The sequence below is a fragment of the Cyprinodon tularosa genome, unplaced genomic scaffold, assembly GCF_016077235.1.
Source record: "Cyprinodon tularosa strain WSP-4 unplaced genomic scaffold, ASM1607723v1 ctg71, whole genome shotgun sequence".
Classification (NCBI taxonomy): domain Eukaryota; kingdom Metazoa; phylum Chordata; class Actinopteri; order Cyprinodontiformes; family Cyprinodontidae; genus Cyprinodon; species Cyprinodon tularosa.
Genome location: NW_024039463.1, coordinates 4,265,035 through 4,281,243, shown reverse-complemented (window position 1 = coordinate 4,281,243; position 16,209 = coordinate 4,265,035). Strand labels below are relative to the sequence as shown.

Genomic DNA, 16,209 nt, shown 5'->3' with positions numbered 1-16,209 from the left:
CACTTTGTTCATACAAACAAATATCTGTCAGAAAAATGTTGGAAAGCACAAGATTATTTATTTTACAAAAAGCAGTGTAACCACGACTGTGGTTCTCTTACTGGAGTCATAAAAATGACATTGGAGACTTAAAGTGGAGCAGCTTGCAGCATTTTCTGTAGTTAATCTCCCACAGCTAATCATGAAAGCTTTGAGATGCAATAAATACTGCTGCAGAAGTAATGACGGGAGTGGTTGTTGTTTAGGACAGCTAATCTGTGACTCTCTGACATGATTAACCCTGTCATTCAATAAAATCTGCTGATGGACTTTAAACCTGCAAGCTTTCAGTAAATATTCAGTTCAATGTATGGATATTTTGATTAAGAATCCAGTTTAAATCCCTGTCGAGCCACTCCCAAGAACAAAGAAAAAGAAAAAAAAAAAAAAAAATCCTGATTTCTTTTCAATAAATATTACATTAACCAAGAACTCCAACATTTATAAATTTATATGGCATCAAAGAAAATTTAAATGAAAAGTCCGGTCTGCATGGAATAACCAATGGGTCATTATCTACACCTAAAACTAATACGTTCGCAGTGATTTAATGAATTTAGCATAAAATCAGTAAAAAAATGTAAATTATTGTTACTGCAATCACTGGGTCCGGGAGCAGCCATTTTTGCCCAAATATAGCAACACCTCGCTCCTGACATCTTCCAGCAGTTACATCACGGTGCGGTAAGCCAAGCGCCATTCTCCCCGCTTTACAAGCAAAATAAGTGGCAACTAATAAACACATCTGCAATGAACAACAATTATTTAAGAGTTCGAGAGGACTTCACCGTTGAAATTTGCAAGAGCTATAGTTAAATTTACAATGCCCATATACATGGTAGTTGGATGTTGTAATACATCGGGTAAAAGTGAAACAAAATTTGTAATTTCACCTTTCCGATTCATGACCAACCACAGGTTCCTCGTTCGATTGCCATTGAACTTCTGGCCAGAGAAAAAACATGTAATATGTAGTCAACATTTGGAAGAAGAATGTTTACAAAATGACTTTGATAATAGCGCGTTGTGACAAACACCAGATACAGCACTGGGACTTCATCAACAGCCGATACCGCACCGTGATGTCACAAACCGTTTGATGGCAGAGTTATGTTCTTTGACAAACAGATGTCTTCAATAAAGCACATTAAAATGAAAATTAGTCTTAATTAAAAACATTCATCATTTATTTAACAGCATGTAATAATTTGATATTTAAAGTACTTTCAGAAGTTTGAATTCTGAATATGACTGGACTGTTCCTTTAAATTAAATATATTCATGGGCGGCTGGCTCTCCATCAACCTGCACTACAGGGCAGAACATATTTCCAAACATCCTTTTTCATCTTTGTGGTAAGAAGAGGGAAGGGTAGGAAACTTATAGCCCGTAGCTGACCAGCCGTGTGCAGCAACAAGTGGAGGAGGGGCAGGGCTGTGTAACCACACATTCCACAGCTGAAAGAAACTCTAATCAATCCCGCACTTTCTCTAACCACATTTGAAATGGACTATCATAATCCGCTGTAACTCTTTAAAGACTGGTACGGCTTATTTGGCTTAAAACTAAAGCGGTGGAATCATTTTCATCACACCGAGAAAGTCTGAAATGAGTCCATCTGTTGTTTTGATTACAACACCCCAGTTAGAAATCATGCTAAAAAGCCAGGACTGCTACAAATAGCTGGTAACTATCTGGATCAGTCATGTGAACGAGCTGAGAGGCTGGTTTCAGTCTCAGTTCCAGCCTCTGGCTCTACAAGCTGTTTGCTATTAAGGCCATCTGCTGAAAAAGAAACCGGCTTCAGAAAGCGGGAGCCAGGCCACCTGTCTTAGTCACAATCATATGATGGCAAAGAGGACTGAGACAGCATCACATGAGATGCTTTAGCCAGTGCTCTGATTTAAACCTAATTCCAGACCTACGCTGGGAAAAGTAGTTCCAGCTTAAGAAGGTATAGAAGAACCCCATAGCTTGACCAAGGACAGGATGAACATACGTATATAAACCATAAAGCTCAGCAGCTGCGTTTCTGGTTCAAGTTGAGGTTTGGTTTAAGTACCTTCTTACCAACAAAGCTTCACATTCTAGAAATACTTAGCATATAAAAGGTGACTACATTTTTATCTTTGCAACATTTTTGCCCTATTTTTTGTAAAGGTTAGGGACAAAGTGTTCAAAACCGCCAGCATCAGATGATAAATAAACATGCCCAAGCCTGAACATTTTAAAACAAGGAGGAAACTATCCTTTTCACTTTGTGTTAAGAATTTCTTGTTATCTTTTCGGCTAAAAAAGCTATGTCACTCCATACCCACAGATAAAAGTCAGTTCATTAGAGAAGGAAAAGTGCAGATGTGAGATAAGCCTTCTTGGATATTGTGGACAAAAAACTGTCCGGTCTGATGGCTAAAAGAAAAGGAAACTACTTCTTATTTCCTTCTTATCAAATATTTCATAATCAGCCATTTGGAAATATTTCTAATCTCCAGAAACACAAAAAGTTAAGGTATGACACTGTAATGCTGATTAATGACTACAGTTAGTGAGCTTCTTGCAGCATGTCTACCAAGCAGCCCAGCTACCTGAGCAGCTAAAGTCGGGCGTACACTGTGCGATATTTTTAATCGTTGCAGCTCAAACTGTACGACGAAACAAAAGGGTTTAAAAGTTCACAGCACATGATGCATGTTTTCATACTGTGCGGCCCCACGCTCTGATGCGACCCTGGTCGCCCCTCATTCTCTCCTGTATACTATGGGATGAACAGCGACGCTGAAACTTGGCCTGAACGAAAAACGATCGTACGACTGAAGAATCGACCTGAAAAGGGCAAAAACAAATCGTACAGTGTATGCCCGGCTTAATAGTACTTTCTTAACTGACATTATTATTAAAATAGTTCAATTAAAATCAGCAGCTATTTATTATATACATCTCTAATGAAGTTATATTTTGCAGTAATAAATATTTTAGAATAGCGGAGCTATTTAAAGAACATGTGAAATGAAATGCTTTTCTTTAAAAAATAAAAAATATTTGATGATATTTAAGATTTTATTTTTAAATCTTCAAGTAAACACATAATTGCTATTTTTTTGTTTTCCGATACACTGTCCCCTTAAAACAGCTTTTTATTCAAGGCTCAAATAAAGTGAGTTATGCTTCCATCAAATCTTAGAACATCTCATAGCCTCTTTATTCCACATGGAGACATGACTTGTGTATTTTTATTATTTTTAAGAAAAAATTTGCATTTGCTGCCTTACTGGTGAATATTTCTTACTATTGAGTTGCAAACTTTATTTAATTTAAACTATGGCTGCAACTAATGATTATTTTGCAAATTGAGTAATCTGTTGAGTATTTTTTCGATTAATTGATTAATAATCGGATAGCCAACGGTTCCATAAAGAAGTTTTCTTTAAAGAAATGAAACCAAGTGAAACTAAGGAGTTCTGGATAGAGCATGTTGATGGAAAATTATGATTTTTTTTTTATCTTAAATGTAATACGTTTATATACTTTTTAACATTTTTTATATTACTGCTCTGAGTCAGTCGCTCAGTCAGCTAAAGGCATCTCTACACTTTACTCAGTAAACGATTAAATTGATTACTAAATTAGTTGATTATTGCAACAATCGATTAATCTGATTATTTCAGCCCTGATTTGAACATGACACCTTTGAGTATAAAAAAAAACTGTTCAGTATTTTTCTCATTTGTCAATTTTGTTCCCTTATTTAAAGCTGATAGTTTCCCCAATATATGACAATAGATGAGGTTTGATCTAATCTAATCTGATTTTTATAATATCAGAATTAATTTGTTTTTATTTCAGCTCAATAAATGCTGCTTCAGCTGCAAGGGCGGTTTTAGACAACAGGGGCCAACAGGGGCCAGTAACCTTGTTAAACTAGTGATGGCCCCAGTACTGAAAACATCTAAATAAAAGTATGTATATTTTCCTTTAATTGTATTTTCAGCTGATTTTAAGAGGAATTTGCTGATGAAATAAGATGTTTTAGGTTTAAAACAAGAAAAAAACTTTAGTTTCTTATTTCAACTGGATAAAATGGAGTAACTTCAAGAGCAGAAATACTATTTCCTTAGGCAGATGGTCTTATTTGCTTGCTCAAATTAAAGGCAAATGCACTGATTTTTTATTTTAGGATCAGTTTTTGACATTTAATACTAAACCTGTTTCTTATGATGATGTAGAGTGAGAGAAAGAAGCATGGTTATTTAACTAAAAACATTATAAATCAGTGTAAACCTGATCTCTGCTGAGATTAAACATAATTCAGCGTTTTATGGCCTTTTTTTAACTCAACTTCTCTAAAAAAAATAGATGTCAACTGAAATATTCCTACGAATCTTTAAAAGTAAAAAGAAAAAACAAAAGTCTGTGAAAAAAGGGCGTGTCTGTAGTTTTAACAGAAACATTAAGGAAGCAACACATGGCAGAAAAAACAAACTTGTTGTGATGTTTTTACCTTTAGGTGAAACTCCTTGTCAGCTGTGCGGACCTCGAACTGGCCCTCCTCTCCCTCTATGTCGTACATGAAGCAGGCATCGCCTATATCGATGTGTCCGAGAGGCAGGGCATCTTGGGGAGTCTTGAAGTAGTACAAGTAACATTTCCTTTGGTCATACACGAACCACCGCAGTTTGTAACCCCTGAGGGGCCCCTTTCCAGAGAGTTTGTTCAAGTAGCCGCACAGCTTGGAGGCCTGCTCCTTCGCTCCCTCCACCTCCGGCACATCTAAAGACTTGAAGGACTGCAGCCGTGAAGCGGGGCACGAGCTCTCCCCGCCGCCGTCCTCCTCTTCATGCATCTTTCCTCTGAGTTTCTTCTTCTTCTTCTTGCAGCCCAGCCGATGACAACTCGTGGATCCGTCCGCATGACTGCCTCCCCCCCGAACAGGGGAATGCTGGGAAGTGAAGTCCGAGCAGACAATGACGTGTCAACAACAGGTATGGGTTTCAGGGCTGTACTGTATAGGAGGCACCACAAGGGGGTGCTGTTTAACAAGATGGGGAAAATGATGGAACAAATACGGCAATAGATTCATACTCCCTAATATATGTGTGCTTGTTTTTTCCTTTTTTTTGTTTGGGTTTTGTTTGTTTTTATTTTTTTGTTCTACTGCTCCTCCACGTTTTTCAGGTTTATATACATCTGATGCCGATACTTTGTCTACTGTATAATTGGTTTACAAAAAAAAAAAAAAAGATTTATACTTCCTGCTTAGTGGAAACTACGGAAGAGGATTAGGACCACTGTAAAACACAATATTAAAAAGTTAACTGTTAAAATGTTATGTCAGTTTAATATGGGGAAAAAAGTTAGAATTCTGACTTTAATCTCAGAATTCTGACCTTTTTTTCTCAGAATTCTGAGAAAAAAGTCAGAATTCTGAGGGAAAACGTTTGAATTCTGACATTAAAGTCCGAATTCTGAGGGAAAACGTTTGAATTCTGACATTAAAGTCAGAATTCTGACTTTCTCATATTATACTGAAATAAAATTTAAAAATCTGTTAACTTTTTTTCAGTGACCCCAATCCTCTTCCGTTAAAAGCCAGATTAGGAGATAATTCAAATAAAAGTTTTTTTTTTCTTTTTTACTTAAACATATCATGATTGAAATTAACAGTTTCTTCCCCCCCAACATTTTTTTAGGCTTTTACTGTTATCCAACTCAAGCATAAACTTTGCCCCTCACGAACCAAGGCAGGAAGAATTATAATAAAATAAGAAATAGCTTTTTTGATCTCACAGCGGAGAAATTCACTTGTAACATCAGGATGAGTAAACAGGAGCTGCAAAAGAAGGAAAAGGTGCATGAAAGTAGTAAGTATACAAAGTCAAGCTAAGACAATAAAGAATAGAAATTTAAGGTGCCTTATATACAGAAAAGTGATCTTATGTACATTGTGAGATTTATTTTTGCTTCAGCCACAGTTCATCACATGGTTGGATTTGATAATGCATGATCCCTTTAAGAATAACTGAAAGGAAGGCTTGACATTCGTTTTTCTCTAAATGATTCAATGATCCCTCAACCTCTGATATACGTTCCTCCTTAAATATATATATATATATAGCACATACAGAACAATTTTGTTTCTGTTGTTTTGATATGGTTCACATGTTACAAGAACATGTTCAATGCACTGCATGTCCAGAGCTCTTTTACCTAAATAACTGCATCTATTATCATTTTAAGTTCAAAAAATTAGCTAGAACTCTAACAGCTTATAGATATTTTCCTTTAAGAATCGTACATCAATTACAATCAAATGAAATACTGGATGTCATACCTTTTATAACACTGATCACCTGGTTTTGACAGTTTATATCAGATTAATTTTATATGATTATTATTTTTTTTTTAAACTGATTATGATATAAAGTTATGCGTCATGGTCACAAATTATGAATTAGGAGTTAATGTAGCTTTATAATAAATATAATGAAGAAAACTATAGAAAATAATCAACAGAGGCATTTAGTAATGTGTTCGCTCTGATCTAGGCTAACACAGATTACACTAAAAGCTGATGGTAGTCAACAAGAAGACAAGAGAGCTTTATATGGGGTTCCATTTTCTGTCAAAAACTAAAGAGATAATATATATTTAGGTGTTGGTTAATGGTGTTGCTCTGTGTCTTTGCTTGATTGCTCTGGTCTTGGTGTTTTTTTATCCTGTGCTTTTGTTGCATATGCGTTTTCTGGATATGTATGTGGTGCACACGTAGATCCTGCCCATTATGGGGTGTTTTCATTTTCTGTCAAAGATTTTTGATATAATATTTGTAGATGTTATTTATTTTTTTAACCAAAGCAATAACTATACCAAAATTATTACTGGGAGTTTTAGTTTAGATATTGTTAAGATGATTGCCATCTAAGTACAAAGTGGATATATTTTCTGTGGGTCATCTTTCCTTCTCTCCCACACTTTCTCTGCATCTGTAATTCCATTCACCATAGGCAAAAAAAAAAAAAAAAAAGTAAAAGGTAGGGCAAAACAAAAAATATGCATTAATTAAAATACAAATATAACCTTATAAATAGTTTCTATTGTAAAGAAAACTTTAGCAGGTCTGTATCCCACCCCTCAGTTTTTGTAAAACTGTAAATATTGACGGTCAAAGCTGCTTTGGCCTGCACTTTTCTTTATATCACAGCTGTAATCTCTGCTGTGGGTGTGCAGTTAATGTATGTATTTCATACTGTGACTCATAACAAGAGAGGAGTGAGAGTTTAAGCTGCTGGAACGGCTTTAAGCCTACCCCCAAAAGGTAAAACAAACACACTGAAGTTATTCAGATGATTAATGGTTACAGACCTGTTATACCAGGGTGTATGTGGGCCCTGGTACAGTGAGTAAACAGAAGGTGACTGGTTTTAATGCTGGGAAATACACTTGTTTTTTTCCCTCATTATGAAGCAGAACTTGAGTACAGTGAAAAACCCTGAAGCACCTGTGTAACTGTCCCCGACTATAGGTTCTGATAACTGTCTGCTAAGATTTATATTCTACTCATTTAGGAAATCTTAAAGAGTTCAGGAGGTTGTTAGTTTTACTTCAAGGTTTGAAAAGCAGACACTGAACGCGGTTCAGTTGTTCTGACATTTTATGGGTGTCAAATTGTGACCTTTCAAAGATCCACATCCCCTCCTTTGAGAGGTGGGCTCGCATAAAACGACTGGAACCCAAATATGAGCCACAGGGGCTTTCATTTTATTTTTAGGAACTTTTTATTTTTATTTTCATCCGTTGAAGTCGTTTTTCACAAATCATGTGCACAGCGACGTTTGTTGAGTGGGATTTTTTGCAAAGATTGATGTAGCGATAAATACTGACCTCAAACCTCACATTTCCCCCCCAGGGGAGCAGGCTATGAATCACAAAGTGCTGTAAAACAGACAAGCTGAAGTGCTAAAAGTGTGATGAACTTGTAGGTTAAGTTACTGCAGCACGTGTTAGTCATATATGGAACATAAAGTACAGTTGTTATCTTGGTGCTTGTTCAACAGCTATAATTTATATGTAAAAAAAAATAAAAATCAGTGTAAATAAAATAATAAGCTATTGAAAATGGAAGAAAAAAATAAATCTACTTGAAAATAATTCTACTTAAAATAATTGTAGTAGCTAAACATGCTTTACTCCTAACGGTTGGTGTATAAAAAGGGTTGTTATTTACGATGTATTGTAAAAGAACCTTCAGACCTTCATTAACATATTGTTGCAAAACACACTAATTGAACTTGTTTCTAAAATTTTAAATGTGCAGCATTAAAAACCAGAAGTGAAATAATCTAATTTATTATATTCTGACAAGAGACAGGTGATTGCTGATTGGTGTTTCTTTACTCTTCTGTTTTTAAGGAAATTAATATGAATATCTATATTTAAGGAAATTTAAAAGAATAACATTTTGTTGTATAAAAAATACAACGTATGCATTTAACTGCAAGGCCTTTGAACACACTCATTCCATTACACTACATCGTTGGATAACAGACATGTTGACGTTCCTTTAAAGTTTAATAGATTGTTTGTAGGAATCAGTTAAATGAAAGGGGAGAATAAAATCTGGTCAAATGAGAACCAGAGGGAACCATTTCCAGAAGATGTTTAAAGGAATAATGGCACCTCACCTCACAAACACCACACCATCAGTGAGCTTTGGAAGTGATGTCATTGTGATGTGCTTCAGCATAGTGACAGACTTCATGTAATTGGGTTTAGGATTAATGGAGAAATGCAGCAGGATCAGTTCTATTAACAGTCAGAAGATTAAATTAAAATTAATGGATGTCTAATTTTAGCTACAGAAATGTGGGTTGTAGAGAAATAAAACAAAGCTGCAACAATTGATGACTTAAGTATAAATTAAAATTTTGCATAAAAATAAGGGTACGTTAAACCGGACTACGGATAATTAGAAGTTTAAAGAGTTTATGTGGAAAACTGTCACTATCACTGCTTCTGTGTTCAACTACTGTGCTTTAAGACAATTTATTTTACATTTTTTCTTTTTTTAACTAGTTGTTAAACATGGTTATGATCGTCACACAATTTCAATACCAGGCCAGATAATATGAGAAAGAACTAATTATAGCTTTTAAATGTATTTAGATGATAAATATTCAATCAGGGAAAAAAGGATTACTGCCTAAACCCAATAGCTTTTTATTTCATCGTTATTGACAACAACAGCCATCAAAAGTATTTACATTAGCTAGTAATGAGTGTTCAACATCACTGAAGCAATTCAGACCAATTTTTCTTTAGAGAAATGTTTCACATTGAGAACAATGGAGGGTTATTTAATATCAGACTTTGATTAGACACTTTCTGCCACGCAGAGGTGGTTTTATTGGTCTGCCATAAGATCACTGTGGCTGTTGAATGACACAAGTGGGCTTAAGCATAAGGTCAGAGTAATGTCATTAGATTTGCCCTCCAACTAAACATCAGAACCCACAGTTGCATCAATAAGAGCAAGTGCTCCAAGTTCTAGATTATCAGCAGAGCCCTAACCCATCACATTAATACCGTTGTATTTTCATTTATTTATTTCTTTTGAGCAAAAAAGGAAATATAAAGGCAAAATAAAACCAAAGAAAAGTTCTGTTTTTGCTTCCTTGATCCTCTGAATATTTGTTTTAACAGTCTCGGGGATTATAAAGTTGTTTTGTGAGGTGAGTAAGGCCAGCCTTTTTTCATTCTACATCTTAGCCCTTGGAGCTTACCTCTAAGTTAAGTAAACACTGACCTTAAAAGTATAGTGAAGGACGTTCTTTTTCTGTATGGATTATTAAAATAAGTGGTCGTCCTATTTGTCAATCATTCTCGTGCTATGTTTACGTAAGGCCGCACTACGTACTCGTCCCCATTTCCACTTACCGGTGGTGAGTCTGACATAGTGGAAAAATTGCAAATCTTCTTTTGGGAAGTAAGCTTGTATGAGTGATGCAAACTGCAACTTTTAAACAGAGCGTGCGCGAGGAGAAATGGGCTCGTGCATACTTTCGCACATGTTTAATAGGTGTTCTCTCTCCCGGGTACAGGGTGGTGCATGTGCATTTTTTTTTTTTAAGTGGAGAGGGTGGCTCTTTTTAAAAAGCCTACAAGTACTACATGTTTTGTTGGTTTGCGGCCTTCTGGATGTGTCATTTATGTACCGTTTACATGGACGTTTGCTGTGAATTATCTTTCTAATTGGTACATTGGAGTCCCAAATAGATCTCTCACTTTATTTCACATCTCTTTTTAAATATTTTAAGATCAGAGCATTGAAATTATAATTTTTGAAACCCATATTAGCCCCTTTTTGCCAGTGTTACTTTCTAAACACATTTATCCAGGTAATTTCCCTTTCCCAAGGCCTCAAGAGAGTAAGGTATAAGGAAACATGGCCGGTCGGTTCTGATGGGGCAATTTTTTAATTCTAGAGGGCTGACTTAAAGCGGGCCGTTATTAAAATGGAAGTAATCTTTACAAAAAAACAAAACACTGGACTATGTGGTTTTAAATTCCTTTCTTTATGGGGGAATCGTTTTGTTTACTGCACTTTATTTTCTCCACGAGAAATCCTAAACTGTTTCAGAAATGTCATCTTATCACACATAACTTGAGCTACAAACCAATTTGATTTCTTTTAAAGCGTCAATTTCTCAGATTATCGAAAACCTACTAACCTCATGTTGATTCTTCCTTTAGAAACATACACTATATTGCCAAAAGTATTTGCTCACCCATCCAAATTATTGGAATCAGGTGTTCTAATCACTTCCATGGCCACAGGTGTATAAATTCAAGCACCTAGGCATGCAGACTGTTTTTACAAACATTTGTGAAAGAATGGGTCGCTCTCAGGAGCTCAGTGAATTCCAGCGTGGAACTGTGATAGGATGCCACCTGTGCAACAAATCCAGTCGTGAAATTTCCTCGCTCCTAAATATTCCACAGTCAACTGTCAGCTGTATTATAAGAAAATGGAAGTGTTTGGGAACGACAGCAACTCAGCCACGAAGTGGTAGGCCACGTAAACTGACGGAGCGGGGTCAGCGGATGCTGACGCGCATAGTGCGAAGAGGTCGCCAACTTTCTGCAGAGTCAATCACTACAGACCTCCAAACTTCATGTGGCCTTCAGATTAGCTCAAGAACAGTGCGCAGAGAGCTTCATGGAATGGGTTTCCATGGTCGAGCAGCTGCATCCAAGCCATACATCACCAAGTGCAATGCAAAGCGTCGGATGCGGTGGTGTAAAGCACGCCGCCACTGGACTCTAGAGCAGTGGAGACGCGTTCTCTGGAGTGACGAATCGCGCTTCTCCATCTGGCAATCTGATGGACGGGTCTGGGTTTGGCGGTTGCCAGGAGAACGGTACTTGTCTGACTGCATTGTGCCAAGTGTAAAGTTTGGTGGAGGGGGGATTATGGTGTGGGGTTGTTTTTCAGGAGCTGGGCTTGGCCCCTTAGTTCCAGTGAAAGGAACTCTGAATGCTTCAGCATACCAAGACATTTTGGACAATTCCATGCTCCCAACTTTGTGGGAACAGTTTGGAGCTGGCCCCTTCCTCTTCCAACATGACTGTGCACCAGTGCACAAAGCAAGGTCCATAAAGACATGGATGACAGAGTCTGGTGTGGATGAACTTGACTGGCCTGCACAGAGTCCTGACCTCAACCCGATAGAACACCTTTGGGATGAATTAGAGCGGAGACTGAGAGCCAGGCCTTCTCGTCCAACATCAGTGTGCGACCTCACAAATGCGCTTCTGGAAGAATGGTCAAAAATTCCCATAAACACACTCCTAAACCTTGTGGACAGCCTTCCCAGAAGAGTTGAAGCTGTTCTAGCTGCAAAGGGTGGACCGACGTCATATTGAACCCTATGGATTAGGAACGGGATGTCACTTAAGCTCATATGTGAGTCAAGGCAGGTGAGCAAATACTTTTGGCAATATAGTGTATGTACCAAGGAAATTTTTATTTATTTTCCCCCCAGTGAGTAAATATTTTGGAGTTATGTCACATGTGAAATCAGGTGTCATTTTGTTCTCCATGACACAGAGTATTTCTACTTGTTGGCTCTCCCCCACTGGGACTTCCTACTGTTCCTGACAGAGCTGAACTCAAATGATTCATGACACCAGCATGAACCATGGGGGGAATGACTTATCCTATTTATGAGAACCCCAAAAGCAGACCAGGGAAATGTCTCATCTGTTCAGAAGCTTATTGAGCCTTACTGAAAACTTATCAATATCTTCCCAAATATTTCCATCCTTCCACCTTTTCAATAACAAACTCTATGAATTCACTTTACACCCAAAGTATAAAGAAAAAAAATCCACTGCAGATCAACTACTGACGCAACTTCTCTCCCGTCACTACATTAATCAGACGCTCCGTGGGTAAATTGTCTCCCTCTTGCACACCAATGCATGCGTTTGCTCACAAACCACTGTTTCTGTACACCTCACTTTCCGTTTCTCTTCAGGAAGCTCTCGCTTTGTTCAACAGCCCTCAGCTCTCTTTGTTATGCAAATGACGACTGTGCCGTTGCCTAGTACCTCTGCTTTCCAGCCCAGTGGAAAAATGTGTGTAATTGTAAATGTCATCTGTCTATATCTCTCAGTGGGGGGTCACAATCAAACCATTTTCAGTTGGAGATTAGAGAGGTTCAGAAGCTGAGAGGAGAATTTCAATGTTTGCTGCGATGACACCAGGTTCAAATCACACACTGGCATTCACAAGGACAGGTATGTGTCCCCTTCACTGTGAACTACTTTACTCTGACACAATGTGGACTTTCTGCTAATATTTATTCTTTTTCAGGATTTGAAAGGAATTGCTGTGGACTGTGCCAACAACAGAAATCCAGATCTGAAAATATTTGCTATTTTTCACATTCGAGACCAAGGGAGGAAAATCATACAAAGTCTCCTGGCTTTAGGACACGTGTGAAGTTTTGCTTCAAGGTAAGAAAAATGTTTTAATTTCCATCAACGAGATAAAACAGGAGCAGCTGTTTGTGTTTGATTTTGGATATCTAATTCTGGATATGCTAATTTAAAAAAGTCCTATATTTAAACAGTAAGCAAATTTTGTGCTGGAAAATGCAGCAGGTTTATTTTTCCCATAGCACTATCTTTAAAAAAGTGATACAACCAGAACTCTGTACTGCCTTTAGAGTCTGAGTGACGCCTCCTGGAAAATAAGCAAATTAGACCGTTAAAATACCGACTCGCTCTTGGCTGTCAGGAATAAATGCCGCTTGTGTTCACTGGACGCTCGTGTTGTTTTGATCAGGACAGGTTGAGGATGGAGCAGAGGGAGAGGATTGGGGATCCAGCCGCTGAAGTTGCAGAGGGGAAACTCAGGGATTTGGCCTCCAAGTGGTTCATAGACACCCAGCTGCCTCTTATTGTCAACAACGGACTCTTCCCTAACTGGTTCCTGGGCTTCATCAGCAGAAGGTAAGAGTTTAATGCAGATGTCACACTACTTTACATATTTTATGCTGACATTTTATGTAAAATTATGGTATCTTATCCTTTAAATTGTCTTTGTCTTTGCATAGATTTAAAAATGTATATATTAGTTATATACATCTAACTAAATGTATTAAAGCTACAGAAAATGTATCAAACTGTTTCTTTGAACTCATTACTCTATGGGATGATTCAGCACAGCTATTTTCATGTGAAGGATAATAATAGCCGAGGGAAAGTTCATGTTTGGGTATATATATTAGTTTGCTTGAAATGTTTTTATATTGTAAAAAAAAATTTGATCGTAGTTTAAGCGAAGCCACAGACATTTTATCTCTGATGGAAAGTGTCCACTTTACAGTACGCCCACGCTCACCTTCTGCCCTTTCCTCTAACAGACACCAAACTCCTACATAAAAATATGAGACAGTCAGTTACCCAACAAACAGACAGCGTCGGCTATTTCAAAAGGGCATGTTGCGAAATGGGTTTTTCCTTTAAGACACAATAAGCTGCAAAGTGGAATATTGTACAACTGCTTTATTTTGATAGTAAAAAATGATTTTTTTTTTTATCAAAAAAATTGGGTTGCAAATGGGCTTGACATATTCAGAAGGTCTTTTTTTCACGCTGTTCTTGTTTTGTCTACAGAGATGCTGAGGACATGCTCAGAGAAAAAGAGTTTGGCTGTTTCCTAATCCGACTCAGTGATAAAGCTATCGGCTATATTCTTTCTTACAAGTGAGTATTTGTTTACTAAAACAAGCGGGTCTATTTCTTATTTTAAGCAGATTTTTTCATTAGTTCCTTATTATTTAATACGGTTCCTTGGAATGTCTTAAAATTAAAAATAAGAAGATTCAATTAAATATAATTTTAGTTGGCATTCCCTCTAAGCTTTTAGTCTTTGGTAGACTAGACAAGCTTATCCTTATAGTAGATAATCTGACTTTAAATTTCCCAAACTAAATATATATTTGATCTTTGTTAAAATAAAGTTAGAATATATATCATTGTTGCAACACTTACTAAAAACAAACCTGTTTTTTCCTTCTCAGAGGCAGAGATCGATGTAGACACTTTGTAATAAGCCAGAGTGAGTCGGGACAGTTTGCAGTCTGCGGAGACACGGAGGGACACAACACTATGTTTGATCTAATAGAACACTATAAAACAAAACCCATCGAGCCCTTTGGAGAGCACCTGACGTCTCCGTGCTTTGGGGTGAGCGCTCAATCGTTTTCTGTTTTTATTTTCTGAAGAGGATTTGTATGATTATTGACCTAACAAATGTTTTTGTGTTTGGCAGGATCTCAGTGAGGACCTCTACGACATCATCAAGGTTGCCCCCAAAGAAAAACCAGAGGCTCCTCTTCGACCGGTGAAGAAAGTACATAAGCAACAGATTAACCCGGTTCCAGAGCATCATCCAATGCCGGTTCCAAGGAGCAACAGAACTCAAGAGGTGAGTCCAAAAAATTAATACAATTTTAAATAGATATATTCAATAAATTAAAATATGCGCTCCATATGAATTCATGTCTGTGCAGTTACGATGAAACTCTACTAATTCTTTTTGTATATCATCTGTTCTCTAGAATTAAATGGATTCTATTCTGTTTTAAATGTTTCAAATGTGTCATACCTCATGGCCAACATTAAAAACGCCTGTCTTGTTTTCCCATAATTAGGAAGGACCACCTTTGCCACGAAGGACCAGACCTGTTGAGAGCAACTCAGTCAGTGACAATGATGGGGTTCTGTATGCTCAGCTTAGGAAGCAAACACCCAGGGACGCACCTAGAGCCCGCCAACCCACCAAGGACAGGTCTCCAGGCAAAGCCGGGAGGCTGACTTCCAAGGAAAACAACAATGGGAGGAGTAGTCCTCCATCAGACCCTGAATCTGTCTACTCTGAGCTCAGTATGCTCGATAGCAAGAGCAAGTCACTGCCTCTGCTAGACAACAGCTCTGACAGCGAGCTGTGCTACAGACTGAGCGTTCCTCCTGACACGCCACCAAGACTTTCCCCTAGGCCAGTCAGGCCGGCCTCCAGCAGCATCTCTCAGTCTAATAGCAGCCACAGCTTGGACGGCCAGAGCGACCATTCCATCTATCACCTGGCTGGAGGCCATAGCCCAACGCCCTCCGAAAACGCATCATCCACAGAGCACCTCAGTGACTCCCTGTACGCTGAAGTGTCGATTGAAGGCCCTGTCATCGATAACGACGGCACATATGAGATCCTCCCTGACCACAAGGAGCCTGCTAAGCCCAAAGCCAGCAGCAACACTTACGACCCTGAGGAGACAAAACGCAAATCTAACACTGGATCCTGGGGGATAAAGGTCAGTGACTAGCTTTTATTTCAGTACTACTAACACATTTTTTTTTATTTCATTTTTCATGTAATAATATGTCATATGTTAATTTTTTTGCAGAATGACAGATGGAAATGGCTCTTCCCTGAGATGAAGAAGAAATAAGAAACCACCTAAGAAAAGAAAATGTTTACCTAATTTCTTTTGTTTAACACTACTTTGCTACATTAGTTTTTTTTTTACTTTCAATGTACATATTTATTTAAAATGGAACCCTCGTCCATCTAACTAAATGTATTAAAGCTACAAAAAAATGAACCAA

At 37.7% G+C, this 16,209-nt stretch overlaps 2 protein-coding genes across 4 annotated transcripts in view; one reads left to right on the top strand and one right to left on the bottom strand.

Annotated features, from left to right (window-relative positions):
- Positions 1–4,967, bottom strand: part of tbc1d2b (TBC1 domain family, member 2B) — a 25,304-nt gene extending 20,337 nt beyond the window's left edge. Inside the window, exon 1 of the mRNA XM_038268838.1 lies at positions 4,538–4,967. Coding sequence (XP_038124766.1) covers positions 4,538–4,879 — 342 coding nt within the window. The 5' untranslated portion in view covers positions 4,880–4,967. The remainder of the gene's footprint in view (positions 1–4,537) is intronic.
- LOC119772425 (SH2 domain-containing protein 7-like) lies at positions 4,586–16,209 on the top strand. Of its 3 annotated transcripts, none has more exons than XM_038268839.1 (9): positions 4,586–5,018; positions 12,711–12,834; positions 12,911–13,053; positions 13,385–13,551; positions 14,218–14,307; positions 14,625–14,790; positions 14,876–15,031; positions 15,258–15,914; positions 16,008–16,209. In XM_038268839.1, the coding sequence occupies exons 2-9, from the start codon at positions 12,780–12,782 to the stop codon at positions 16,050–16,052; spliced, it is 1,479 nt and encodes a 492-aa protein (XP_038124767.1). In that variant the 5' UTR covers positions 4,586–5,018; positions 12,711–12,779; the 3' UTR covers positions 16,053–16,209. The 3 variants fall into 3 exon arrangements, with proteins under 3 accessions (XP_038124767.1, XP_038124769.1, XP_038124768.1); XM_038268841.1 differs by having other exon boundaries at positions 4,587–5,018; positions 13,390–13,551; positions 16,008–16,208; XM_038268840.1 differs by lacking the exon at positions 4,586–5,018 and having other exon boundaries at positions 12,455–12,834.